At 45.2% G+C, this 27,564-nt stretch overlaps 1 protein-coding gene across 3 annotated transcripts; it reads right to left on the reverse strand.

Annotated features, from left to right (window-relative positions):
- Nucleotides 1–18,448: 18,448 nt before the first annotated feature.
- Nucleotides 18,449–27,312, reverse strand: LOC143775199 (exonuclease 3'-5' domain-containing protein 2-like). 3 transcript variants are annotated; one of them, XM_077263059.1, is made up of 5 exons: nucleotides 27,202–27,312; nucleotides 25,454–25,802; nucleotides 22,393–22,649; nucleotides 20,161–20,287; nucleotides 18,449–19,590 (listed from the first exon to the last, which is right to left on the reverse strand). In XM_077263059.1, the coding sequence occupies exons 2-5, from the start codon at nucleotides 25,787–25,789 to the stop codon at nucleotides 19,282–19,284; spliced, it is 1,029 nt and encodes a 342-aa protein (XP_077119174.1). In that variant the 5' UTR covers nucleotides 25,790–25,802; nucleotides 27,202–27,312; the 3' UTR covers nucleotides 18,449–19,281. The 3 variants fall into 3 exon arrangements, with proteins under 3 accessions (XP_077119174.1, XP_077119185.1, XP_077119164.1); XM_077263070.1 differs by having other exon boundaries at nucleotides 27,126–27,306; XM_077263049.1 differs by having other exon boundaries at nucleotides 26,944–27,306.
- Between the last annotated feature and the right edge of the window lie 252 nt (nucleotides 27,313–27,564).

Consider the following 27,564-nt stretch of genomic DNA (forward strand, 5'->3'; position numbering starts at 1 on the left):
AAGGTACCCCTTCGAGGATGACACCTTATCCCAGTGGGTGAAAATCCCGAAAGTACCCGAAAACAGCCTCGCTGCCATTAGAGGATGTAGGACTCCTTAAAGATCCCTCAGACAGGAAGGCTGACATGCTCCTTAAGAAAGTGTGGGAAGCATCATCTGGAGCCTTTAAGCCTGCAATCGCAGGCACCTGTACGGCGAGATCAATCATGGTCTGGGTGACGCAGCTGGAAGAACAGCTTAAAGCTAAAACACCTAGAGATAAATTACTAAACTCCCTGTCTCAGGTCAGAGAAGGAGCGGCATATCTGGCAGATGCCTCAATTGACTCCCTGAGATTGGCTGCAAGATCGGCGGGGCTCTCAAATGCGGCCCGACGGGCACTTTGGCTAAAGACCTGGAAGGGGGATGCCCAGGCAAAGGCCAAATTATGCTCCATTCCATGTAGGGGTGAGTACCTATTTGGCCCGGTGCTGGATGACATCCTTGCAGAGGACAGAAAGAAGGGATTTCCTAAAGCATTTAATCCCACTTTTAGGAATGCCTTCCGGAGACGCTTGCCCTTCAGAAAATTCCAGTCAGACCAGCAGGGATATAATCGTGACTGGGAGACGTCGGATCAGAAGAAGAAAGGTGGATACTATAAGAACCCTTCATCTTTCTCAAGACGGAGACGTAATTACAGATAAAACAGAGCTGCCAGTAGGGGGAAGACTAAAGTTCATCTCAGCAGAATGGCAAAAGATAACTTCTAGTACCTGGATAATGGGGGTTGTTGAGTCAGGATTAAAATTAGAATTTTTGAGAACTCCCCCAAATCATTTTATTATAACATCACTGGATACTCAGGCCCAACAACAGGCCTTAGAATTAGAGATTCAACAATTGCTTACAAAGCGAGTTATTGAAGAAGTACCAAAACATCAGGAGAAGACGGGCTTTTATTCTCCGCTGTTCTTGATCTCTAAGCCTGATGGGTCCTTTAGGACTATCATAAATTTACGTAAATTGAATAAATATCTTCAGTATCACGCTTTTAAGATGGAATCCATTAAATCAACAACTAAGCTTTTGTTTCCTAGGTGCTACATGTCAGTGTTGGATCTAAAAGATGCGTATTACCATCTTCCAGTTCACCGAAATCATCAGCAATTCCTCAGGATGGCAGTATGGGTAAACCATCAGATTAAACATTTCCAATTTTTAGCAATGCCCTTTGGCCTATCCATGGCACCTAGAATTTTTACAAAAGTTGTGTCGGAAGTAATGGCCCATGTCAGGGAAAAAGAAACCCTGGTAGTGCCCTATCTAGACGATTTTTTAATAATTGGAAATTCAATCGCTCAGTGTACATCTAGGGTAAATGCCATAATATCATACCTACAGGGACTCGGATGGATAATCAACTGGGAAAAGTCAAAACTAGAACCCACAAGACATCAATCATTCCTAGGAGTTCTCCTAGACTCAGAAAATCAGTCATCCTTCCTACCAGAAGAAAAGAAGCAGAAGATCATTCAGAGGATCACGGCCGTAAGGAAAGCTCCAAACTTAAGTTTAAGAGACGCAATGTCTCTTCTAGGATCTTTGACTGCGTGTATATCGGCGGTGAGATGGGCTCAATCTCACACCCGAATGCTTCAATACGAGGTTCTTCAAGCAGAGAAAGATCTTCACGGTGCTCTGAGCGGGAAGTTCAGTATATCACCTGCCACTCTTCACGACCTCAGATGGTGGCTCAATCCAGTACATTTATCAAAAGGAGTCCTCTGGACCATCACTCCGGACAACGTGGTCACGACAGATGCCAGTCCGTTCGGTTGGGGAGCCCATATGGGAGACATTCTAACCCAGGGGCGTTGGTCAATTCTAGAGTCCCAGAATTCCTCAAACCTAAGAGAGCTGGCTGCAGTCAACCAGGCTCTTCTTTGCTTACTACCTTCCCTGAAGAATTCGCACGTACAAATACAGACAGACAATATGACTGTGGTGTCCTACATCAATCATCAGGGAGGGACAAGGTCACGATCCCTAATGACCACTGCAGCACAGATATTGTCTCTGGCCGAGGATCACTTACAATCTCTGTCGGCAGTTCATATAGAGGGGAAACTCCATATAGAAGCAGACTACCTCAGTCGCCATTCCCTTCGTCAGGGAGAATGGTCCCTAGACCAACACATATTCAATCAGATAGTCAATCTGTGGGGATTGCCGACAATAGATCTGTTTGCTACGAGGGAGAACAGGAAGGTCAGGAGGTTCGCATCCTTACACATAGCAGACCAACCTCTCATAGTGGACTCCCTTCGCGTCCGTTGGGACTTCCGGCTAGCATATGCCTTCCCTCCTATGTGTCTAATTCCGATAGTTCTCAGGAAGATCCGGGAGGAAGGAGCCAGAGTAATTTTAATCGCCCCCTTCTGCCCAGGAGGCCTTGGTTTTCTCTCCTCAAAACAATGTCTGTCACCGATCCCTGGGTGTTGCCAGTGGTTCCGGATCTCCTCTCTCAAGGTCCATTTCGTCATCCAAATTTGGAGACTCTTCACTTAACAGCGTGGAACTTGAGAGGGAGCTTCTGAAGGAGAGGGGGTTCTCCGATGCTTTAATAACTACCTTATTGAAAAGCAGGAAGGAGGTTACTACAAAAATCTATTTGAAAATTTGGAAAAAAATCCTTATGTTTTATCAGAAACCATTGGGAGATAATGCTCCGATTTCAGCCATTTTAGAATTCCTTCAGAAAGGCTGGGAATTGGGTTTAGCGGTCAACACTCTAAGGGTTCATGTTTCAGCCTTAGGAGCTCTGTACAACAGTGATATAGCTGGTAATAGATGGGTTGCTAGGTTTATTAAGGCATGTCAGCGTTCTAACCCAATCCATATTGTAAGAATACCCCCTTGGGACCTCAATTTGGTGCTTGAGGCGTTGACTGAACCTCCTTTTGAGCCATTAAAATCTATTTCGATTAAAAATTTAACCTTAAAAACAGCTCTACTTTTAGCATTAACGTCTGCCAGGAGGGTCAGTGATATACATGCGCTGTCAGTAGATCCTCCCTACTTAATAATTATCCAGGATAAGATTGTCTTAAAACCTGATCCTGCATACTTGCCAAAAGTGGCAACTAAATTTCATAGAAGTCAGGAGATTTATTTACCATCTTTCTATGAAAATCCAGGTTCAGAGGAGGAGGAAAAATATCATACCTTAGATGTAAAGAGGGCAATATTAGAGTACCTGGATAGGACACGAAGCTGGAGACAGAGTAGGGCTCTGTTTATTTCTTTCCAGAATCTGAAAAAGGGTTCTAGTGTCACGAAAAACTCTATCGCCAGATGGATTAGAGAAGCGATATGTCTTGCCTACACTGCCAAGGGAGTAACACCACCAGAAGGCATCAGGGCGCACTCCACTCGGGCCATGGCATCATCCTGGGCGGAGAAGGCAGATGTCCCCATTGAAATGATATGTAAGGCGGCAACTTGGTCATCACCTTCCACCTTTTATAAACACTATCGCCTTGATCTATCTGCTAATTCCAGCTTACAGTTTGGCCGTTCAGTACTTAGTGCTGTGGTCCCTCCCAGTTAATAGTCTTTGAAAGTCTCTCGTTGTGGGTGCTGTCGTGGCGATAAGAAAACCGGTTTTTACGTACCGGTAATAGGATTTTACAGAGTCCACGACAGCACCCATGCATTCCCCCCCCCCCATATTTAGTTACTTATTCCTGCACTCTGTTGGAAGGTGTGCTTTAGAGATCACTCTATAGAGGTGGTGGTATTTAGTAATGTTTAAGATAATATTATCATGTACTGTTTCATTGGCGGTATCCCTTGTACTGGAGGGCGAGGGGGGCCGCCCCTTTTTAACCTGTAGGTTCCTGTCCGGAAGGTGGGCGGATCCCCTCTCTCGTTGTGGGTGCTGTCGTGGACTCTGTAAAATCCTATTACCGGTACGTAAAACCGGTTTTGCTATAGGCATGTTTTGGAACACTAAAGCCCAGCTACGTATCCATATGTTGGTTTGGTGTCTAGAATCCCTCTCGACATCACAATCCCATGTGGCTGATTATTTCCCCAATCTCACGTGTTTAGTTTTTTTTTTTTTCTTTTTCTTTGGCTTCTTTCCTGCCAAGAGATCATCAGGTTTTGCTGCAGAAAAAAATGCTGAGAACACCTGGTGTGAAATTGCCCTAAATGCAGCTCTTTAGGTAAATTCTCCTAGATCTGCACACATTTAACAAAGCGTAAAGTGATGGCCTGTCCTAAAGTTATAATCACTTTAAAACCAATCTTGTTCTCTTAAACAGGTTTTTCCAAAATTGAAAGTGATTTTTAAATTAATATGATATATATACACACACAGGTGCTTCTCACAAAATTAGAATATCATCAAACATAATTTATTTCAGTTCTTCAATACAAAAAGTGAAACTCAGTCATTACAAACAGTGATGTATTTCAAGGGTTTTTCTGTTAATGTTGATTATTATGGCTTACAGCCAATGAAATCCCAAGTCATTATCTCAGTAAATTGGAATAATTACCAAACATCTGCAAAGGTTTCCTAAGCATTTAAAAAGGTTCCTTAATCTGTTTCAGAACCCTCCCCAATCATGGGGAAGACTTCTGACTTGACAGATGTCCAGAAGGCAGTCATTGTCACACTCCACAAGGAGCGTAAGCCATAAGAGTTCATTGCTAAAGAAGCTGGCTGTTCAGAGTGCTGTATCCAAGCATATTAATGGAAAGTTGAGTGGAAGGAAAATATGTGGTAGAAAAAGGCACACAAGCAATTGGGATTACCACTTTCTGGAAAAGATTAAGAAAAGGCCATTCAAAAATTTGAGGGAGATTTACAAGGAGTGGACTGCTGCAAGAGTCATAGCTTCAAGAGCCACCACACACAGACGAATCCAGGACATGGGCTACAAGTGTCGTATTCCTTGTGTCAAGCAACTCATGACCAATAGAAAACGCCAGATGTCTTACCTGGGCAAAGGAGAAGAACTGTACTGTTGCTTAGTGGTCTAAGGTGGTTTTTTTTCAGATGAAAGTAAACTTTGGGACCTAGATTACCAAATGAAAAGCAGAGTCTGGAGGAAGAGTGGAGAGGCCACAATCCAAGCTGCTTGAGGTCTAGTGTGAAGTTTCCACAATCGGTGATGGTTTGGGGAGCCATGCCATCTGCTGGTGTAGGGCCACTGTGTCTTATCAAGACCAAAGTCAGCACAGCCGTCTACCAGGAAATTTTAGAGCACTTCGTACTTCCCTCTGCCGACAAACTTTTTGGAGATAGAAATTTCTTTCTCCAGCAGGACTTGGCACCTGTCCACACTGCCAAAAGTGCCAATACTTGGTTTAAAAACCGTATCACTGTGCTTAATTGGCCAGCAAACTTGCCTGACCTTAACCTCATAGAGAATCTATGGGGTTTTGTCAAGAGGGAGATGAGACACCAGACCCAATAATGCAGACAAGCTGAAGGCTGCGTTCAAAGCAACCTTGGGCTTCCATAACGCCTCAGCAGTGCCACAGGCTGATCGCCTCCATGCCACACCACATTGATGCAGTAATTGATGCAAAAGGAGCCCTGACTAAGTATTGAGTGCATTTACTGAACATACATTTATTCGGACTCCCATGACAGCACCACGAGAGAGGGGATCCGCCCTTCAGGAACAGGAAACCTACAGATACAAAAGGGCGGCACCTCTCCCACGTATCAGTTGGTTTCCTGTTCCTATAGGGACTGGATCCTACAGAAGGCCCAGGCCGACTCCGGTAGCGAGGGGGGTCTCCTACCTCGGCCGGTGCGGAGTTCCTGGAGGCATCACGGTGGTCCTGGCAGGGCTGCACGTCAGTGATGCAGGGAGCGGTGGGCCAGCGGTCTCTGTCTCCAGCCAGCGCCAGGTAAGTATGTGCCCCTCGCTGTGTTCCCAGGGTGTGGGAATGCGATTCCGGGGGGCCGTCCGGGACACCGCTGTCTGTCCGGATGTCCCACGCTGCTCTCGGCGCCGACAGGAAGCGCTGGGTGCCGCGGTCTCGTCTAGGGGCGGAGTCGGCGTGTGTTGTCGGGGTTGCCTCGCATGCGCGGTGGCTCCAATATGGCGGCGCCCACCGGTAATTGTAAGGCAGGTCCTGCCTGTCACCTGCACCTGGGGGGCGGCGAATCAGGGGGCAGCGCCAGGCAAATCTGCTGAACCGGAAGAGGGGGATATAAGCAGGCTCCAGGTCGGACCCTTGCTTCTGCCATTAAGCGTCAGGATGGAGAGTGACCATGAGCAGCAGGGCCTGCTGCCGGAAGAGACTCGTCAGAAGCCCAAAGCCAAGGACCATGCCAGGAAAAGTGACAATTCCGGTCGTAAAAGCTCCTCCAAGCAAGGATCGGACGCATCATTCAGAAAGGACCCCCCCTCGTATTCCGGTATCTTTTGTTTAATTTTTTTCTCTGCAGCCACTGGTACGTGATCTACGAGAAAGTGCACTTAGTGACGCAGTCCCCCTCATATCATTTATTTTAGGGGAAAAAGTGTATCGGTAAGGCTAAACAAAAGGAATGCGCCCTCTGTGGAGTCCCCTTACCAGATTCATGCCCGAAAAAATTATGTGGCCCCTGTATCCAGCAGACGGTGAGGTCTCAGGGGAAGGGTGGAGTGGCACTAAGTCTAGGAAGACTACATTGCCTTGCTATACTCCCTCAGGTAGCGGAAGAATCTTCCAATATGGCGACAAGCCTGAAGGAAATGATTAGGGCAGAAGTTAAGCAGAGTCTTAAGTCCCTATCTCAAGCCGGACCCTCAAAATCCAAAGGTTCCCGGGTCTCTGATTCTTCAGGGAATGATGATGGAGATGAGGGCTCCTACGATTCATGTTCCTCGACCTCCTCGTCGGGAGAAGATTCGGGCCGCTTTTGTTTACCTCTTGATAGTTGACAAATTGGTCAAGTCAGTCAGGGGAACAATGGGCATTGCAGATCCCAAGCCGCAGTTATCCAAGGAAGAGATGATGTTCAGTGGACTGGATCAGAAAAGATGTACATCATTTCCATTAAATGAGAAAATTCAGGAACTTATTCTTTAAAGAATGGAAGAAGCCTGAGAACAAAGGTTCCCTGCCACTAGCTCTAAAGTGTAGGTATCCTTTTGACGATCCAGCAGTCAATACTTGGGACAAGGCCCCTAAACTAGATGCAGCTGTGGCCAAAGTCTCCAAAACGAGCTTCGCTGCCTTTTGAAGATTTGGGATCTCTTAAGGATCCACTTGACAGGAAGGCAGATTCCTTCCTGAAGGGAGCCTGGGAAATGGCGGCTGGTTCCTCAAGGCCAGCAGTAGCATCTACCTGTACAGCAAGATCAATGATGGTCTGGCTGGACCAGTTGGAATCCCAGTTAAAGGAAGGTGCTTCTAGAGACGTTACGTTAAATGCTCTACCAGTCATCCAGGAGGCCGCTGCCTTCTTATCAGATGCTTCTGTCGACTCAGTGAAGATGGCGGCTAGAGCGGCAGGTCTATCTAATGCTGCGAGAAGAGCCCTATGGTTGAAATGCTGGTCAGGGGACATTCAGGCGAGATCAAAGCTCTGCGCCATTCCATGCAAAGAAGAGTATTTATTCGGTCCAGCATTGGATGAATTACTAGAGAATGATGGCGATAAGAAGTTCCCCAATCTATACACGTCTTATCGTCGTCTCTTCAAGAAAAGATTTGGTCGGGGAAGAAAACGTACATTTTCACCCACTAGGGACCGATTTAGAGGGGAAGAAAGGCGTAGAAGAGGTACGGGATTTATGTTCCGTCGTTCCTCAAGGGAAAGGAAGAAGCCAGAACAATGACTAGAGTTGCCGGTAGGGGAGAGGTTGTTGGCCTTTTCTGCTGTATGGTCAGAAATCACAAATAGTAACTGGGTGCGATGCGTTCTCAGGGACTCAAACTTGAGTTTAATTGTATCCCAGGTTATAGCTTTAAACTTGCTCCCCTGTGTGCTTCTCCCATTGAACAGTCGGCGTTAGAATCGGAAGTCAAATCTTTGTCTGAAAAATGTACTGATAAAAATCCCAGATTCTGAAAGAGGTAGAGGATTTTACTCTCCTCTGTTTCTTATCCAGAAACCCGATAAAACTTTTAGGACCATTATAAATCTTAGGTCCCTCAATAGTTTTTTGGTCAAACATACCTTTAAAATGGAATCTATTAGTTCAACAATAAAGATGCTGTTTAAAGACTGTTTCATGGTAGTAGTGGCTTTATAACATGCTTACTATCATGTACCTATTCATACGGATTTCCAACAACTCTTAAGGGTGGCGGTTTTTATGGGGGGAATAGTTTGCCACTTTCAATATAAGGCACTTCCCTTTGGGTTATCGGCTGCCCCCAGAGTATTTACAAAAATAGTTGCGGAGGTTATGGCACATTTGCGAGAATCCAATATTCTCATTGTCCCATACTTGATGACTTTCTCATAGTGGGGAATTCAGCGGATCATTGCCTATCGCAATGGGAGGTGGCTAGGAGAAAACTAGAACATTATAGGCTGGATAATAAATTATGCTAAATTCCGGTTACAGCCCCTAAAAAGTTCAAAAGTTCCTAGGTCTGCTGTTGGATTCAGATACCCAGCAGTGCTGTCTTCCCCCGGATAAGTCAATTCAAATTCAGCATCTGGTGTTAAAAGCAATTGATAAACCCACCATGACCCTTAGACAGGCCATGTCCCTTTTTAGGGTCCCTGACATGTATTCCGGCTGTCATGTGGTCTCAGCTTCACACTAGACCTCTTCAAAAAGATGTTTTGAGGAATGATAGGGCCATAGGAGGGTCCTTAGATGAAAAAATAACATTGAACCCATTAACCCTTAGGTTGCTTAGATGGTGGCTAGACAGGGATAAATTAGCCGTAGGTGTTCCTTGGGTAGTAGATATAACTCGAGTGATAACCACAGATGCTAGCCCCTCAGGGTGGGGGGGGGGCTCACATGGGTGACATCGTGGTTCAGGGACAATGGGACTCCCTTACAACGACTTCATCCAACCAAAAGGAGTTAATGGCCATTGAATTATCGGTTAAACTCCTCATATACCTACAGGGTCACCACTTCAGGATCCTTTCGGACAGCCAGTTGGCGGTGGCCTATATAAACCATCAAGGTGGGACACGTTCCGAGGCTCTGATGCAGGTGGCAGATCGCCTTTTCCAGACAGCAGAGACACATTTTCTATCTTCAACTTCGCTCCACATCAGGGGAAAAGAAAATATAAAGGCAGACTCTCAGCCGCAATACCCTAAGGCAAGGCGAATGGTCTTTAAACAGGGACATCTTCAATCTGATTGACCCCATTTGCAGACAATCAGAGGTAGACCTCTTTGCCACCAAATGCAACAGAAAAGTGAGAATTTTGTTCCTTGAATCCCAGGGAGAATCCTCTGGCAGTGGATGCCTTCTGATAAAATGGGATTTTCAGTTGGCCTACGCTTTCCCGACACTGAACCTGTTGCCTCTAGTGGTGAGGAAAATCAGGGAGGATGGGGCAAAAGTTACACTGATTGCCCCGTTCTGGCCCATTAGGACCTGGTTCGTATGGCTCAGGACAATGTCGGTGGACGATCCTTGGGTGCTTCCAGACATTCTGGACTTGCTTTGCCAAGGTCCGATCAGCCATCCACAAGTGAAGGGACTCCATTTAACGGCATGGAGTTTGAGCGGTCGTTGTTAAAGGACAGAGGCTTCTCCCTGAATTTAGTAGATACTCTCAAGAAGAGTAGGAAGCAGGTTACAACTAAGATCTACTCTAGAACTTGGAACAAGTTCCTAGCCATATCAGACTTCGATATAAAAAATGGCTTGCCAAATTCTAGAATTTTTGCAGAAGGGATTGGAATTAAATCTTTCCACGAGTACACTAAAAGTACAAATCTCAGCCCTGGGAGCCCTATTTTCTTGTAATATTGCCAACAATTATTGGGTTTCGAGGTTTATTAAGGACGTGGGTAGAGCTAGGCCCATACATAAGAGTATGTGGGATCTTAATCTAGTCCTTTCATCTTTGACAAATGAGCCCTTCGAACCCCTACAAATCAGCCTCAATAAAACTACTATCCCTCAAAACAGCTTTTCTGGTAGCGATAACATCTGCATGTAGGGTAGGAGATATTCTATTCAAGCACTTCCCAGGCTTCCCCCTTACACTGAATTCTTGCAGGATAGGGTAATCCTCAGGCCGGACCCAGCTTACTTGCCAAAAGTATCACATTTCCACAGGGCTCAGGAAATGGTTCTACCATTATTTCTCCCTAATCCTTCTAACTCTAAAGAAGAGTCTCCATAACTTAGATGTCAGAAGATGTCTTCTGCATTATATCTCAGTCACTGATACTTGGAAAAAAGAGAATGCACTATTCTTATCCTTTCAGGGTCCTAGGAAAGGGTATAGGGTATCGAAATGCACACTAGCTAGATGGATTAGGGAGGCTTTCTCTGGCTTATACAGCAGGTGGGGGTCCGGCTCCGCAGAATCTGAGGGTGCATTCCACCCGGGCCATGGCATCATCCTGGGCAGAGAGATGTGGAGTATCAATCGAACAGATATGTAAGGCAGCCACATGGTCATCCCCTTCCACCCTTTTCAAACACTATTGGTTGGACTTGGGGTGCTCCTCAGATCTCACCTTCCGGTTAAGGGTGCTGCAGGCTATAGTCCCTCCCAAAGGTAGCTTACATCTCTGTAAATCTCTCGTGGTGCTGTCATGGGAGTCCGAATAAAGCATTAAGCTACTTACTGGTAGCAGCGTTTTTCGGAGGCCCATGACAGCACTACGAGAGAGGGGGTCTGCCCTTCAGGAACAGGAAACCTACAGATACAAAAGGGCGGCACCTCTCCCACGTATCAGTTATATTCCAGAGATTGAGAGGACTACCACGGTTAGTAGCGCATGATAGATATAGATAGATATAAAGTGGGGCAAAACACCGGATTACGTACCGGTAATGCTCTTTTATAGAGCCACGACAGCACCCACTTGAGAGAGGGGATCCGCCCCTAGGAACAGGAAACCCTATGGAGAGATAAAAGGGGCGGTCCCCCTCGCTCCCACAGTTGGGTTACAGAGATTGCGAGGAACCGCCCACCAGATTTAGTAGGCAATATGATTTCATCAATTATCATTAGTTAATTTAGTATGGCTAACTATAAGAACCAAAAACACCCTTAATCGTGCTTTTATAAAAATAACTTAATAGGGTGGGAAGTGAAGGGGTGCTGTCGTGGCTCTATAAAAGAGCATTACCGGTACGTAATCCGGTGTTTTCTCTTCGCCACGACAGCACCCACTTGAGAGACTTTCAGAGATAGTCATTTGGGAGGGATCACAGTGTTAAGAACTGATCTACCAAAGGACAGGTCAGATGAGGAAGACAAATCCAATCTATAGTGATTATAGAATGTAGTAGGAGAAGCCCAGGTTGCGGCCTTACATATCAGTTCTATTGGAACTTCCGCACGCTCGGCCCAGGATGATGCTATCGCCCGAGTGGAATGTGCTTTTACAGTCTCAGGCGGGTTCTCCCCTTTGGATGAATAGGCCAGACATATTGCATCCCGAATCCACCGAGATAAAGTACCCTTCGTGATTCCATCTCCTTTCCTATGGCCCTGGAAGGAAATAAAGAGAGCCCTGCTCTTCCTCCAGGTGCTAGTTCTGTCTAAATAGGCTAATATGGCTCTCCTCACATCTAATGTGTGGTATTTTTGTTCTTCCTGATTCGTAGGGTTATCATAGAAGGAGGGAAGAAAAATTTCCTGTGATCTATGGAATTTAGTACATACTTTGGGCAAGTAGGAAGGGTCTGTTTTCAGGACAATTCTATCTGGATATACAGACATAAATGGTGGATCTATCGATAATGCCTGTATGTCACTTACTCTTCTAGCTGACACCAAAGCAACAAGGAGAGCTGTCTTGATGGAGACATGTTTTATGTGAGCTGAATGTAGTGGCTCAAAGGGGTGGTCTGTTAGAGCTTCGAGGACCAAATTAACATCCCAAGGTGGTACATGGGGAATTTGGACTGTTTCTGATCTTTGGCAAGCTGCGATAAATCTAGCTACCCACCTGTCACCTGCAATATCGTGACCATATAAAGCACCAAGCGCAGAAATGTGTACTTTTAAGGTACTGACTGCCAGACCTAAATCGCGTCCTTTTTGAAGAAATTCTAGAATCATAGGGATATGAATTTTGTTTGATAGTGCTGTTGGGTAGAGGTTTAAAATTTTTTTTCCACACTCTCACATAAATGGATGTGGTGGATTTCTTCCTACTCAGTAGCAGAGTGTCAATTACTTTGTTAGAGAACCCTCTCATTTTTAGCAGCTGCCTCTCAAATGCCAGGCTGTCAACCGCAGACCCTTCACCTGAGGGTGGTTGAAGGGGCCTTGAGAGAGAAGATCCTGATCCTCCGGAAGGATCCATGGGTCTGAGATTGACATGGCTCTCAGCCAGGAAAACCATGGCCTCTTGGGCCAAAATGGAGCTATTAAGATCACATGAGCTCTGTCTTCCCTTATCTTCCTGATTACCGTTGGAAGAAGTATTAGAGGGGGAAAGGCATATGCTTTCTGGAATGTCCATGGGACTTGCAGAGCATCGAAGATATCTGGATTGTCGGATCGGAACAATGAAGCGAACCTTTTGACTTGTCTGTTGCGTCTCGTCGCAAAAAGGTCTATCTCGGGAGTGCCCCATTTTTTGACTCATTAAAAAGATACGTCGGCTGAGAACCCACTCTCCTTGGCGAAGAGTGTGGCGGCTGAGGAAATCCGCTCTTGGATTGTCGACTCCTCTTACGTGCAGTGCTGACAAGGATAGAAGGTGCTCCTCTGCTATGGATAGAATGTTGCCAGTTATAAACATGAGAGCTTCTGATCTCGTTCCCCCTTGGTGATTTAAGTATGCCACCGCTGTCATGTTGTCTGAAAGGATTCTTGTATGCTTTCCGTGTAGCTGTGGAAGAAATTTACATATGGCATAATAGATAGCCTTCAGTTCTTTTTTATTAGAAGAATCGTTCGATTCTTCAAGAGACCACAGACCTTGAGCTATTTGATCTCCTAAGTGTGCTCCCCAACCACTAGGACTGGCATCGGTAAAGATTGTTTTTGAAGGTTTAATCACCCAGGGAACCCCACTGGTAAAATGATTGTGATCTAACCACCAGGTAAGGGAATTTAACACGTCTGTTGGTAAAGATAATCTGCTATCTAATTGGCCTTGTAACCTCTCTTCTTGTTGCAGAATGTTGTACTGTAATTTTCTACTATGGTATTGAGCCCATGGGACAGCTGGGATACACGATGTGAAAGAACCCAGAAGGGACATCCCTTCTCTTAGGGAAATTAGGGGGTTATTAATCACCGATTGTACTTTGTTTATGATTGCTATTTGTTTAGAGTCAGGAAGAAAGCACCTCTGACTTGTAGAGTCTAGAATAAGGCCTAGGAATGTTTGTCGAGTTGTGGGGGATAATCTGGATTTTTCCCAGTTTACTAACCACCCTAATTCCTGCAGGGATGAAATTGTATCAAGTACTCGCTGATGGCATTGGGAAAAGGAGTTACCCACTATCAAAAGGTCATCTAAATATGGTATTACAAGTGTGTCTTTTAATCTCAAGTATGACATTACTTCCGACATTAATTTTGTGAAGACTCTCGGGGCTATCGACAGTCCAAAGGGCATTGCTGTATATTGATAATGCCTTACTTGACCTCCCATCATAACTGCCACCCGAAGATATTGCTGATGCTCAATGAAGATTGGTAGATGATAATACGCATCTTTAAGGTCAAGCACTGCCATAAAGCAATGGGGAAACAGAAGCTTAATAGTTGATCGTATAGATTCCATTTTAAAGGTTTGGTTTTCTAGAAAGACGTTTAGTCTTTTCAGGTTAATTATTGTTCTAAACGATCCGTCTGGTTTCGGAATCAAAAATAAAGGGGAATAAAAACCTCTTCCTCTTTGATGAAAAGGGACTTCCACTAGTACCCCTTTGGACAGGAGATTTATTATTTCTTGTTCCAAGGCCTCTTGTTGTGATTGAGACCTTAAGGAAGTCAATAGAAATGAGTCCGGAGGGACTCGGGCAAATTTCAATTTTAGACCCGTAGAAATGAGGCTAGTTGCCCACGGATTAGAAGTTATTGTCAGCCATTGTGACGAAAAGAAAGACAACCTACCACCAACGGGTAGATCTGTCCTAACGGGGTTTATCCTCAGGCTTAAATGGACGCTTTCCGAAGAACGCTCCTTTCTGTTTAAAGTCTTTATTAGCCCAGCGGTCTTGGTTTTTATAGTCCTTTTTCCTATTAAACATGGGCTTTCGGAACGCTCTCCTGTAGGATGGAAGATAAGTGTTATTGGGGAACCCCTTCTTCCTCTCACCTGCTTTAGTTAATATTTCGTCTAACTTAGTACCAAAAAGGTACTCACCCTGGCAGGGAAGACCGCATAACTTAGACTTTGTTTGGGGATCTCCTTTCCACCCCTTTAGCCATAAGGCTCGACGAGCCGCGTTAGTCAGACCTGCCGATTTGGCCGCTAGCCGTATGGAATCAGCTGAGGAATCCGCTAAAAAGGCTGTAGCTCCTCTAATTAACGGCAAGGAAGAGATTAATCTATCTCGGGAAAGGCCGCTTTTTAATCCTTCTTCTAAATCGTTCAACCAGACCAACATGGACCTGGCAGTGCATGTGGCTGATATAGCCGGCCTGAAGGCTCCAGTACAGGATTCCCATGCCCTCTTTAGGAGGGTATCGGCCTTCCGGTCAAGCGGGTCTTGCAAGGAACCGGAATCTTCCACGGGCAATAAAGATTTTCTAGAAGTGGAGGCCACTGCTGCATCCACCTTCGGGGCTTTTAACCATATGGAGAAATCTTCATCGTTAAAGGGATAGCGTCTTTTTGATGAAGACGGTAATCCTCTTTGTCCCTGGCTTTCCCACTCCTTTTTGACTACATTCTTTATTGCTGGAATCACAGGAAAAGAAGGTTTTTTTCTTCTCTGACAGGCCTGCAAACATCACGTCCTGTGGAGTTTTAGGGGTTTTTGTTTCCTCAATACCCATGGTGTTACAAACTGATCTTACTAAATTATCAATACTATCTGTGGGAAAGCATGTATCTCTCTCATCATCTGAGGAAATGATCTTTTGGGAACCATCCGAATCTTCAATATCAGAGGACTGTTCAGACCTAGGGGAATTATATTTTCTCCTACTCTCGGGAATTTTATCCGAGCTTTGGAAGGCCCGCAATTCTTCTCTAATCATACTCCTAATATCTTCCGACCTTACTGAAGATTCCTCACGTAAGGTGGATTCGATGCAAGGTTGGCACAGTTTCTTTAAATAATTATCAGGGAGCGGCTGAGAGCATAATGCACATTGTATGTGTTTTGTTTTCCCCGTTCTTTTTGCCTAGGAAATATAGACAAAGAGGGGAAGTGTAATCAGCGTAAAAGGGCACAGACACACACTCACCCAGTGAGGTTGTTTTTTACAATACCGGCTGATGAGGAGGAGACGGAGGCACAGATGGAACTGACCGGCCCGACTTCTTTTCTCTGGCGCTTTTAGAAGAAGACCTGCGGCTGCTGCTTGTGCGGCTGACAGGTGTAATAGCGGTGACTTCGGATGAAGCCATCGCTGGGTCCTGTGGAGATGCCATGATGGACGCCGGAGGATCAGTGCCGGCGTCCTTTTCTAATGGGGGCCGCCATCTTGCTTCCTGCCGTACCCGGAAGTGACTGCTACATCCGGGTTGCGGCCATTCTGTATGCGCCTGCGCAGCCACCAGCATCAGCGCAGGCGCCGTCTCTCCTGAGTCACCCCGGAAGTTTGCGGTACTGCTTCCGGGGGATAATACACCGGACCCACGCTGCCTGCGCACCATCCGAGATGGCGCCGCAGGATCACCTTACCCCAGCGTTTCGGTCCCTGCTGGTCGGCTGGGTGAATTTTCGTGAGCCAGGCGACTCCCCGGACCTGGCCTCACGGTACCTGCCAGCAGAGGGGGGAAGCTACCATAGGACCCCCGACGCTGCTTCCAGCTTCTGGAGCCCTTGCCGTCCCATAAAGGTAAACCGCGCAAGCGGCATCCAGGCTGGGTATCCTCTTCTCTCCACGCGTCTCCCGTAGGAACAGGAAACCAACTGTGGGAGCGAGGGGGACCGCCCCTTTTATCTCTCCATAGGGTTTCCTGTTCCTAGGGGCGGATCCCCTCTCTCAAGTGGGTGCTGTCGTGGCGAAGAGAAAAAAGTATTTAGTCAGTCAGCAATAGTGCAAGTTCCACCACTTAAAAAGATGAGGAGGCGTCTGTAATTTACATCATAGGTAGACCTCAACTATGGGAGACAAACTGAGAAACAAAAATCCAGAAAATCACATTGTCTGTTTTTTTTATCATTTTATTTGCATATTATGGTGGAAAATAAGTATTTGGTCAGAAACAAAATTTCATCTCAATACTTTGTCATTGCCAACAAAGGATGTATTACAGAGGTCAAACGTTTTGTGTAAGTCTTCACAAGGTTGCCAACCACTGTTGTTGGTATGTTGGCCCATTCCTCCATGCAGATCTCCTCTAGAGCAGTGATGTTTTTGGCTTTTCGCTTGGCAACACGGACTTTCAACTCCCTCCAAAGGTTTTCTATAGGGTTGAGATCTGCATGGAGGAATGGGCCAACATACCAACAACAGTGTGTGGCAACCTTGTGAAGACTTACAGAAAACGTTTGACCTCTGTCATTGCCAACAAAGGATGTATTACAAAGTATTGAGATGAAATTTTGTTTCTGACCAAATACTTATTTTCCACCATAATATGCAAATAAAATGATAAAAAAACAGACTGTGATTTTCTGGATTTTTGTTTCTCAGTTTGTCTCCCATAGTTGAGGTCTACCTATGATGTAAATTACAGACGCCTCCTCATCTTTTTAAGTGGTGGAACTTGCACTATTGCTGACTGACTAAATACTTTTTTGCCCCACTTTATATCTATCTATATATATCATGTGCTTCTAACCGCGGTAGTCCTCTCAATCTCTGGAATATAACTGATACGTGGGAGAGGTGCCGCCCTTTTGTATCTGTAGGTTTCCTGTTCCTGAAGGGCGGATCCCCTCTCTCGTGGTGCTGTCATGGGAGTCCGAATAAATGTATGTTCAGTAAATGCACTCAATACTTAGTCAGGGCTCCTTCTGCATCAATTACTGCATCAATGTGGTGTGGCATGGAGGCGATCAGCCTGTGGCACTGCTGAGGCGTTATGGAAGCCCAAGGTTGCTTTGAACGCAGCCTTCAGCTTGTCTGCATTATTGGGTCTGGTGTCTCATCTCCCTCTTGACAACACCCCATAGATTCTCTATGAGGTTAAGGTCAGGCAAGTTTGCTGGCCAATTAAGCACAGTGATACGGTTTTTAAACCAAGTATTGGCACTTTTGGCAGTGTGGACAGGTGCCAAGTCCTGCTGGAGAAAGAAATTTCTATCTCCAAAAAGTTTGTCGGCAGAGGGAAGTACGAAGTGCTCTAAAATTTCCTGGTAGACGGCTGTGCTGACTTTGGTCTTGATAAGACACAGTGGCCCTACACCAGCAGATGGCATGGCTCCCCAAACCATCACCGATTGTGGAAACTTCACACTAGACCTCAAGCAGCTTGGATTGTGGCCTCTCCACTCTTCCTCCAGACTCTGCTTTTCATTTGGTAATCTAGGTCCCAAAGTTTACTTTCATCTGAAAAAAACCACCTTAGACCACTAAGCAACAGTACAGTTCTTCTCCTTGGCCCAGGTAAGACATCTGGCGTTGTCTATTGGTCATGAGTTGCTTGACACAAGGAATACGACACTTGTAGCCCATGTACTGGATTCGTCTGTGTGTGGTGGCTCTTGAAGCTATGACTCTTGCAGCAGTCCACTCCTTTTGAAACTCCCTCAAATTTTTGAATGGCTTTTTCTTAACCTTTTCCAGAAAGTGGTAATCCCAATTGCTTGTGTGCCTTTTTCTACCACATATTTTCCTTCCACTCAACTTTCCATTAATATGCTTGGATACAGCACTCTGAACAGCCAGCTTCTTTAACAATGAACTCTTATGGCTTACGCTCCTTGTGGAGTGTGACAATGACTGCCTTCTGGACATCTGTCAAGTCAGAAGTCTTCCCCATGATTGGGGAGGGTTCTGAAACAGATTAAGGAACCTTTTTAAATGCTTAGGAAACCTTTGCAGATGTTTGGTAATTATTCCAATTTACTGAGATAATGACTTGGGATTTCATTGGCTGTAAGCCATAATAATCAACATTAACAGAAAAACCCTTGAAATACATCACTGTTTGTAATGACTATGAGTTTCACTTTTTGTATTGAAGAACTGAAATAAATTGTTTGATAATATTTTAATTCTGTGAGAAGCACCTATACATATATTAATTTAAAATCACTTTCAATTTTGGAAAAACCTGTTTAAAAGAATAAGATTGGTTGGTTTTAAAGGGATTATAACTTTAGGACAGGCCATCACTTTACGCTTTGTTAAATGTGTGCAGATCTAGGAGAATTGACCTAAAGAGCTGCATTTAGGGCAATTTCACACCAGGTGTTCTCAGCATTTTTTTCTGCAGCAAAACCTGATGATCTCTTGGCAGGAAAGAAGCCAAAGAAAAAGAAAAAACAAAACAAGTGAGATTGGGGAAATAATCAGCCACATGGGATTGTGATGTCTTTAGGGATTCTAGACACCAAACCAACATATGGATACGTAGCTGGGCTTTAGTGTTCCAAAACATGCCTATAGCAAAAATCTGGATGTTTGTGAGCAACAGTTTTCAAGCTTTAGGGCTCATTTCCACTTGCGAGGAAAACGGACGAGTGCAATCTGATTAAAAAAAATAAATAAATTATATATATTTTGCACTCGCATAACAATCGCATACATTACATCCGTTTTTTTCGGTCCAGATTACGGACCGTTTTTTCTCTCGCAAGTGGAAATGAGCCCTTACTCCATGTGTTGAGGCCTCTCATACAGCAAAATAGTGCATGCACAAGTAGTCATATGGCAGTAGCAGTACCCCTTGTTACAGAGTAAGGAACAGAGGTGTACTGAGCTTGTCTGCATCTAGGAATGGACATTGTCATTGGAGAGGGGTCACCAAATCTGGACAAGCAAGATTTTCTTTATGTACATAAACTTATACAAGGGTTAGTATAGGACTTATCAACCATCAAATTCTTCTGTGATAGTCAAACTGAAATACCTCACAGAATATCCCACTCGTTTCTTCTTATTTTTGCGGGGATCGCCCTGAGAATTTGTGCTGGACTGTTCTAGAAGACCTTCCTTCTTCTGTCTGGGAATGATGTTTATATCTCCATTTACACCTTTTCCTTTAAACGGAACATCAATCAGCCCTTGGCATTTGCTCAGAATGAAATCCCATGGGGTCGAATTATCAGAGGAGAAGAAGCCAAGTAGCTGTAGGAAAAGTGCTACAGAAACCTGGGCATCTCTGGCAGCATAAAACACCTGAAAAACAAAACAAAAAAAAATGTTAGAGGATCCTAGTTGACCAACTCGGCTGCAGTTTTAAGATGCTTAAAGTTTCTCACCCACACTGTTGAAAAGCTTAAAGGGAATCTGTCACCAGGTTTTTGCTACCCCATTAGAGCAACATAATGTAAGAGGTACAGACCCCGATAACAGCAATGTCATTGAGCTGCTTGCTGTCATTTTCATAAAAAAAAATAAATAAATCACTGGTCTATTTGCTGCAGATCTAGCAGTGCTCTGAATGCCACTGTGCAAAGGCAAAAGACTGCTAATCTGTGGTGGGGTTATACCGAGCTCATGAATATGGAGAACTATACAGCGGCAAGTTAACTAGTCCTCTAGTGACAAACATCAGTTTTACCAGCAGGAAATCAAAATTACCCTATGCAGCCCAGTAAGGGACATGAATCAGTCTCTGCCTCTACATTATGCAGCTCTAAGATTAGATGGCAATTCTGGTGACAGTCACATCAAAGGCAAGATGACAAAAAAAATAAATAAATAAAATTGATAGATGTATTATGCAAGGGGTATATAAACACATACCTGGTCCTGTGTGAATTCCTTGGCGTCCCAGTTACTGCAACGAAGCTGAAAAGATTTGGCCAGAGGATAGCACAGGATAGTTTCAGAAAGCGATTTAAGACTCAGGCTGTTTTGAAAAATGTCCCTCCTGAAAATAAAAAGGTAAAATATAAAATAATTATATATATATATATATATATATATATATTTTTTTTTTTAAGGGGTAAAACAAACAGAACTTTGTTTTGTCACAGTGTAGAAAGATTGCCAGTGACACCTGTTACTTAAAAACCTATTCTCACAGAGTGAGCCCTTTTAAGAGGCATGGATCAGGCTTGGTTTGAGTGTCCAGTTACTATGTGACTGTACCCACAAGCTGTCAGCATTCTCGGATTCCGGCGACGAAGGGCAGTCATTTGACTAAGTATGATTTACCGTATTTTTCGGACTACAAGACGCACTTTTTCCCCCCAAAAAAAGGGGAAAATTGGGGGGTGCGTCTAATAGTCGCAATGCATGCTTACCAGCAGTGGTGTGGTGGCGGCGGCAGAGGTGCGGTATGGCGTGCACAGGGTCCCTTCCACCGGTCAGGTGACGCAGCGGCCCGGAATGCAATGTGAGCAGCAGAGCCGGGTTGATCACCGGTTTATTGGTGGTGGCGGCCATCTTCCCGAGGCCACGCGTGCGCAGATGGAGTGCTCTGCTTCACGGGGCTTCAGGAAAATGGCCGCGGGACGCCGTGCGTGTGCAGATGGAGATCGTGGCGGCCATTTTCCTGAAGCTGAGTTTGCAGATTTAGATCTCGGCTTCAGGAAAATGGCCGCCGAGATCTCCATCTGCACACGCACGGCCTCGGGAAGATGGCCGCCGCCACCGATATTCAGCCCGGCTCTGCTGCTCACATTGCATTCCGGGCAGCTGCGTCACCTCACCGGTGTAAGGGACCCTGCGCACGCCATACCGCACCTCTGCCGCCGCCACACCACTGCTGGAACCCCCCCATGGACACCAGGCCGTGGCGTCACCCACCTAAGCAGGAAGGGACCCTGCTCAGGTGCACGCCACACCGCATCACCCCACCTCTGCCGACACCATGCCTCCTGTGACCCTGCTCTGCCACCGCCAGCCCTCAGGTAAGATACTGTAAATTCGGACACTAAGACTGACCCCATCTTATAAAAAAAAAAAAAAAATCTGCAATTTTCACCCCAAATTTGGGGTGCGCCTTATGGTCCGGTGCGTCTCATAGTCCGAAGAATACGGTACATACAGGCTAATACCAACTAGACCATCTAGTAGGAATGTGGCCATAAAGTCTGAAAATCACATGCTTGCTTATCACCAGAAAATCCTGACAGGCTGTGGCAACTGTAAGGCTTCAGAAGTCTGCAGTCAGACTACATACTCATAGCAAGTCTGGAAACCCCTTTAAGATCTTTCAGTGTTACATTATATACTGTATTTTGCAGACTAAGAGGCACTCTTCCTACAAAAAGTGGAGGAAAATGGAGGGGGGGGGGGGTGCAACTCCTGTACCTGCTGCTGAAGAGAAATGAATACTCATTATATTAATCCCCTTTGGTAGCTGGCACACATATGCCAGGAAGCTGCAGCCAACACTGTGCCCACTATTGAAGCTCAGTGAATATTCACTGCTCTCCATACACACTCCAGGCGTGGGGAGCAGCAAGTATTCCAGCAGCTGTCCTTGGCTTGTAGGCAGGGTATGACATCACTGCCATGTGATGCTTAGAAGCATAAATCAGCTGTTGCCATCAGAACAGGACGCTGCGAGGGAGCGTAGGGAAGGCAAGCAGAATGGTTTGTGGGTTTTTTTATGTTTTTTTCTGAAAGGGGCCATGTATGCCAGGATGGGGATGAGGGAGACCATGCCTACCAGGATTGGGGATATTAGTACAGAACTGACCACATTTTGATTTCATTTTTTTTTCTCCTGTAGTTTCCTCCTCTAAAACCCAAGTGTGTCTTATGGTCCAGTGTGTCTCAATCTGAAAAATCTGGTAGTTTGTGTCTGAACAAAAGATACTTGCCACATTTAAATTGATAAAGTTATATACTAACTCCAGTTTGACTTAAGTTACCCTTATATTACTGTGGCATCATGAACTGTATGAGAAATATAGTTTTATTCTAATACCATGTACAGTAAATAACCAGTTATGTAACTGGCTAATCCCAATTTACACAATTGCTTGGATCAATAGTGAATACAAATCTGTCAAAGACACCTACCTATGTCTCATTGCAAGATAGCGTATGTCAACAATGCCCTTCACAGAGAGCCCATACTCATTCATCAATTTGGAGGCATCTTCCCAACAACCTACACCGACTTTCAGAACATTACTGGACGCCAGAAGAGCCACTAAGGTGTTGGGAATGTTGCAGCTAGTGCTGACCAAGCGAGGCAGACGGACCAGTACACAGAAGCCACTGTGGGAGGCCATCTGTAGCAGGGAAATCGGGTTTGCTCTCCCATCTACAGACACCTGAAAAATAAATAGATAAGATGAAGGGTCACAATGGGCCGTTAGCATAAGTTAATATTTGAGATTCATTCTAAGAAGCATACCACGTATTCATGTAGTACAGAGTTTCCATACAAAGCCAGTTACTACAGCTGAGCAAATCATCTCTAGAGGCAGTGTCCACATTTAGGTCTTTAACAAAAAAACACAACCACACACACACGTAGGGGCCTAGTAATCAGAAGAGGCACCAAGAATACCAGAATTTGAGGTCCAGCTGAAGGTCACACTGCCCTGAGAGAGCTGCCACAGTTTACATGTGAATTTTCAGACTAGAATCATTTAAGACTTTTTTGCTATACAATCCTGCAGAAGAGTCATCGCCAAGTTGGATAACCCCCTTTAAAAATAAGTTTAGTTTCATCTTCATAGATGGATATTGTCAGAGCGCTTTAACAAGCACTATTGCAATTTACTGCCATTAATATGACAGACCACTACTGCTATCACTCTCCAGAAGCAATAGGGATCGTAAATAGTGCACGTGTTCTGCTGCCTAGCAGGGGAGGTCGGTATCCAAGGCACCAAGCCATAAACAATGTTAAGGGTGTTTTAGGGCATGACCAATTTCACTACCTGCAGAGAAAATAAACTCTCTTCCAGTCTCTATACTGTGAGACTGAGTGCGCTGCAATCACTGCCAGCACTGAGAGCCTGCCCTCCACATACAGGCTGCCTAGTAGTGTGCAGGGAGTACAGCCACGGTCACCATAACTCCCTGTACCCAGATATGACTGGGAAAGAACCGCTGCAGGGAGGATACTGGTTAATTTTATCGCTGTAGCCACTACTGAGGTGAAGAAATCCTTCTTGTGGTTCTTGTGTAATCAGCGTTAGAAGTTTTCAGCTAATGAGATGCCTGTGCTTCTGGGCAGGACTGTAGGCAGAGTGATCTTCCTGCTCTAAACAAGAGAAACCATGGAGAGACCTGCCCACAGGCCGCCCTGAAGCACAAACATGTTCCTCATCATAGACACAGACTGTGCTTTGGGGCAGCCTGTGGGCAGTCTCTTCTTGGTTTCTCTGGCTTAGAGTAGGAAGATCAGACTGCCTACAGTCCCGCCCAGGAACACAAAAACCACAAGACTGATTTCTTCACGCCAGGTATCATTTTAATCAGTATAACACTGCCAACCTGACAGTCAAAATCCTGCAGACAGGTTCGCTTTTATGCATTTTACCATCAAATTAAGCCTATATCTGCAAGTAGGTAGTATTTCTGGGCATGAACGGCATTCAATATCTCAATAACGGCTGAAAGTTTTAATAAGCAGAAAATTGCTTGCATTTACAAGCACTTGCAGTACTCATTTACGAAGATTGGAATAATCCTTTAAAAGGGAGTGTCAGTAGGATCAACCCGACATCGGGTGTAACAGTATGCCGATGTTGGACTCCCCCTGTTTGTTGTGGGCTCTGGCGCCGAGTCTGCACCTTTCCGGGCTCATGTCAGCTGACATGTGCCTGCAACAGCCTCAGGTGGAATAGTGTTCCACTTGCGGCTGATAACTAGTTAAATGCTGCTGTCAATTTCTGACAGCGTCATTTAACGTGCTTACCAGAAGCACATCACTAATCCTGCCCATGGGTGACCCCGTCACATGATCGTGGGTCACCGATGGTTTGTCATAGCTGGATTGCTATGAGAACCGGGTGGCGCTCATAGCAAGTGAGCATTTCTGCTACACAGGCGATGTGATCATCACCTGTGTGTAGAGGCAATTGAAGTAGTGCAGCTTCTAGTCTCCCATAGAGGCTATTGAAGCATGCAAAAGGTAAAAAAAAAAAAAAAAAGCCCTGAAATGACCATACTAACCAAGATTTAAAATACAAAATTGTTATGGCTCTGGGAAGGGGAGCAGAAGAGGAATATGCAAAAATGAAAATACCTATGGTCGAAAGAGTTAAGGTGTCTATATTGTCATAGAAGATGAATAAAAGGACATCTTCCTAGTATTTAGATGAGTTGTTCGGGATCCATGGACTGAACACAGATCGCCAGAAAATCTGCCTCCAGAGCTCATTTTATATGAAAGCGATGTTACCAGGGTGAGACATGTAATGACTGACAGTCTACTCTCACTGCATAGTAAAGCAGAAATTAGCTTAGTCTCATCTCCAGCAGCACTTTTGTTCTCCAGGCACAGCTGATGGCACCATTACAACCAATACCTTCAGCTGATCTCATAGGCAGTGTTGGGGAGGGAAGAACAGAACACACACGGCTTAGGAGGGTTTGTCAAACTGACAGATTACCTTTAAAAGGAGGTATAGTAAAGGATAAAGTAACATCTTGAAATGGGCAGCATTCATCACATCAATTAACTTAACTTACATTTGCAGACATGCCTTCTCTGCTCACTTTACAGCAGTCACGTATCCCCTCAGTTGTGATCTGGCCACAAATCAGTTTTTCCAGTTTTCTGGAATAATGTGCCTTGTCTACGCATGCACCTTTCCAACTGCATACTGACATGCCAAGAAAAGGGACATCGCTGATGACAACGCCGACTACGAAGTTGGCCTAATTTGTCTAGATAACATGTGCCCAGTAAATGCAGCCAGATTACTACAGAGGGGTGGGGGAAAACTGCATGACTAATATAAAGTGGGCAAAGCAGGCACTATTAGAAATTAACTTGTAAGCAAGTCAAAGTTCACGTGCTGGGGAATTGAAGATAAATATTTTATACTCGAAAGTTTCAAAACTTTTAGATGTACGGTAGCAACAATGGCTAGGAGAGCCCAAACATCTGAAAACGTACCCACTCGCAGTCCACCCCAAGTACTGGGTATTCGTCAAGGTCTCGCTGTAATGAAGGCCACACCGCCTCCCATTCTTCAGCCTTAGAGACTATTTTTATTGGAGCCTGCAGAAGTTTTTCCACAGAAAACACAGATCGTTCTCTTTCTAAAGATTGATGCACTTTCTGATCCGATCCATGGATCTCTGCGGCCAACGCAGTACACAAGTCTTTGTGGTCAACATTAGTACACAGCTGCTGCCTCCGGCGATTGATAAGCTTCCACAGAACAAGACATCCAACTGTAGTACCCACCAGAGAGGCGACACCAAGGGTTATACCTGCATGTCTGGGCATTCTGCTGCAAGACCTGGTAAAGAGTCAAGACAGAATTATGAAAACAGTGTCTCATTTTGCTTTTAAGTACAGACCAATCACAATTTTTGAAAAGTTGTATCTAAATCCAGTCCAACCGGGGGATGGGGGGCGGTGTAAAGGAAAAAAAACAAAACATTTGATCCGGTATTTGGATCATATTCATCCATGCAAATCAATGGGCCCGTGGAAACCATAGAATGAAAGGGTTTTTCTCATTTATATAATTTATTTAGCTCCATTAACTACACAGCTCTTTACATTCCTTATCAGTGTGTCCTTTGAGTGTGGGAGAAAACCCACACAAGCACAAGGAGAATATACAGACTCTAGCAGGTGTCCTGCTGCCCTCCAAAAGAATCAGATCACACTCTAATCACAGTCTGATCAGTGTCACCCAATTCTCTGAGATGAGAGCATAGTCATCTGCACCTGCCCTTCGTCTCAGCTACTGCTCTCCTGTGCTTCAAACTTCATATAGGAATAACAGGTGAGAGAAAGGAAGTTGAGGCTTAAGGTATGTTCACAGTCGGTGAACTGTGATATTTGAAAAATCACAGCATGGTGACAGTGGTTAGCTCTGCAGCACAGGTTTCAAATCCCACCAAGGACAACATCTGCAAGGAGTTTGTATGTTCTCCCCGTGCTTGAGTGTGTTTCCTCCAGGATCTCCAATGGGGACTGTAATTATCTGTAAAGAGCTTCAGCATATGATAGCACATTTAACATGATGTATTTTTGACTAGGATTCTCCCCCCCCCCCCCCCCCCCGTGTTTCAGTTGGGGTTAAATCCTCTCATACAAGACTTATTTATAAGCCGACTCTTTATAACCCCACAGAGTGGTAAAAAGAGATTTTGATGCATATATCTAAGGTCTTGTGCAAAAACCATGACTCCGTGAGACACTAGTAAATGAATGGCTTCCTTGTGCTATTCCCAACCACCCTCCTAAGCAGGATCCATAGCACTGGACAAAACCTGTACACTTGACAAGGGGTTTGTTTGGTTTGTCAAAGACAGGGTATCTGGATCTGAGAAGGTAGTTTATATCCACACTATTACAGAACTGTACAGCAACCTGGAATCCATTAACATTGCTCCTAAAACCATCATGTTACTTATTCCCACCGATACCTGAAGCATTATAAAGGGCTAGATAGGAAGTCTGGATGTGCTCATCACTCCATCTCCACCATTACAACCCAGGAGACCAGCACTCGCTAGTAGTAGTAGTAGAAGTAGCTTTGTATTTGGCAGACCATAGGCAGCTTTCAGGCCTACATAAGGAGGCCAGGTCACAGAGCTGGATTTCATACCGATGGTTTGTATGCAAGGAGCAAACACACAGCAGGGGGGATTAAGCAGCACTAAACACTGAAAGAAATCCCTCACAATCCAATGGTCTCCGGTAATGGCGGCCACAAAGATAAACCCCACACACAGCCGTCCGCAGAGAGCCGCCGCAGCAGCAGCCATAACCAGCGCCATACACGGAGGAGCAGTACCTGCACGCCGGTAGAGGCTAGATTGGAGTTGATTTCTTGAGGGGGAGGAGTGATTCCTTGAAATCATGATGTCACCGGAAGGGGCGGGGCCTCCTTTATGACGAGCCGAGAGCAAGGAAGTTACTGCTGGAGAAGAGACGCGGGAAATGAGAGGCTGGCTGCAGCATGGAGCCGTGTGAGGAGAGGACCGAGGAGCTGCAGCATGGAGCCGTGTGAGGAGAGGACCGAGGAGCTGCAGCATGGAGCCGTG

The sequence above is a fragment of the Ranitomeya variabilis genome, chromosome 1, assembly GCF_051348905.1.
Source record: "Ranitomeya variabilis isolate aRanVar5 chromosome 1, aRanVar5.hap1, whole genome shotgun sequence".
Classification (NCBI taxonomy): domain Eukaryota; kingdom Metazoa; phylum Chordata; class Amphibia; order Anura; family Dendrobatidae; genus Ranitomeya; species Ranitomeya variabilis.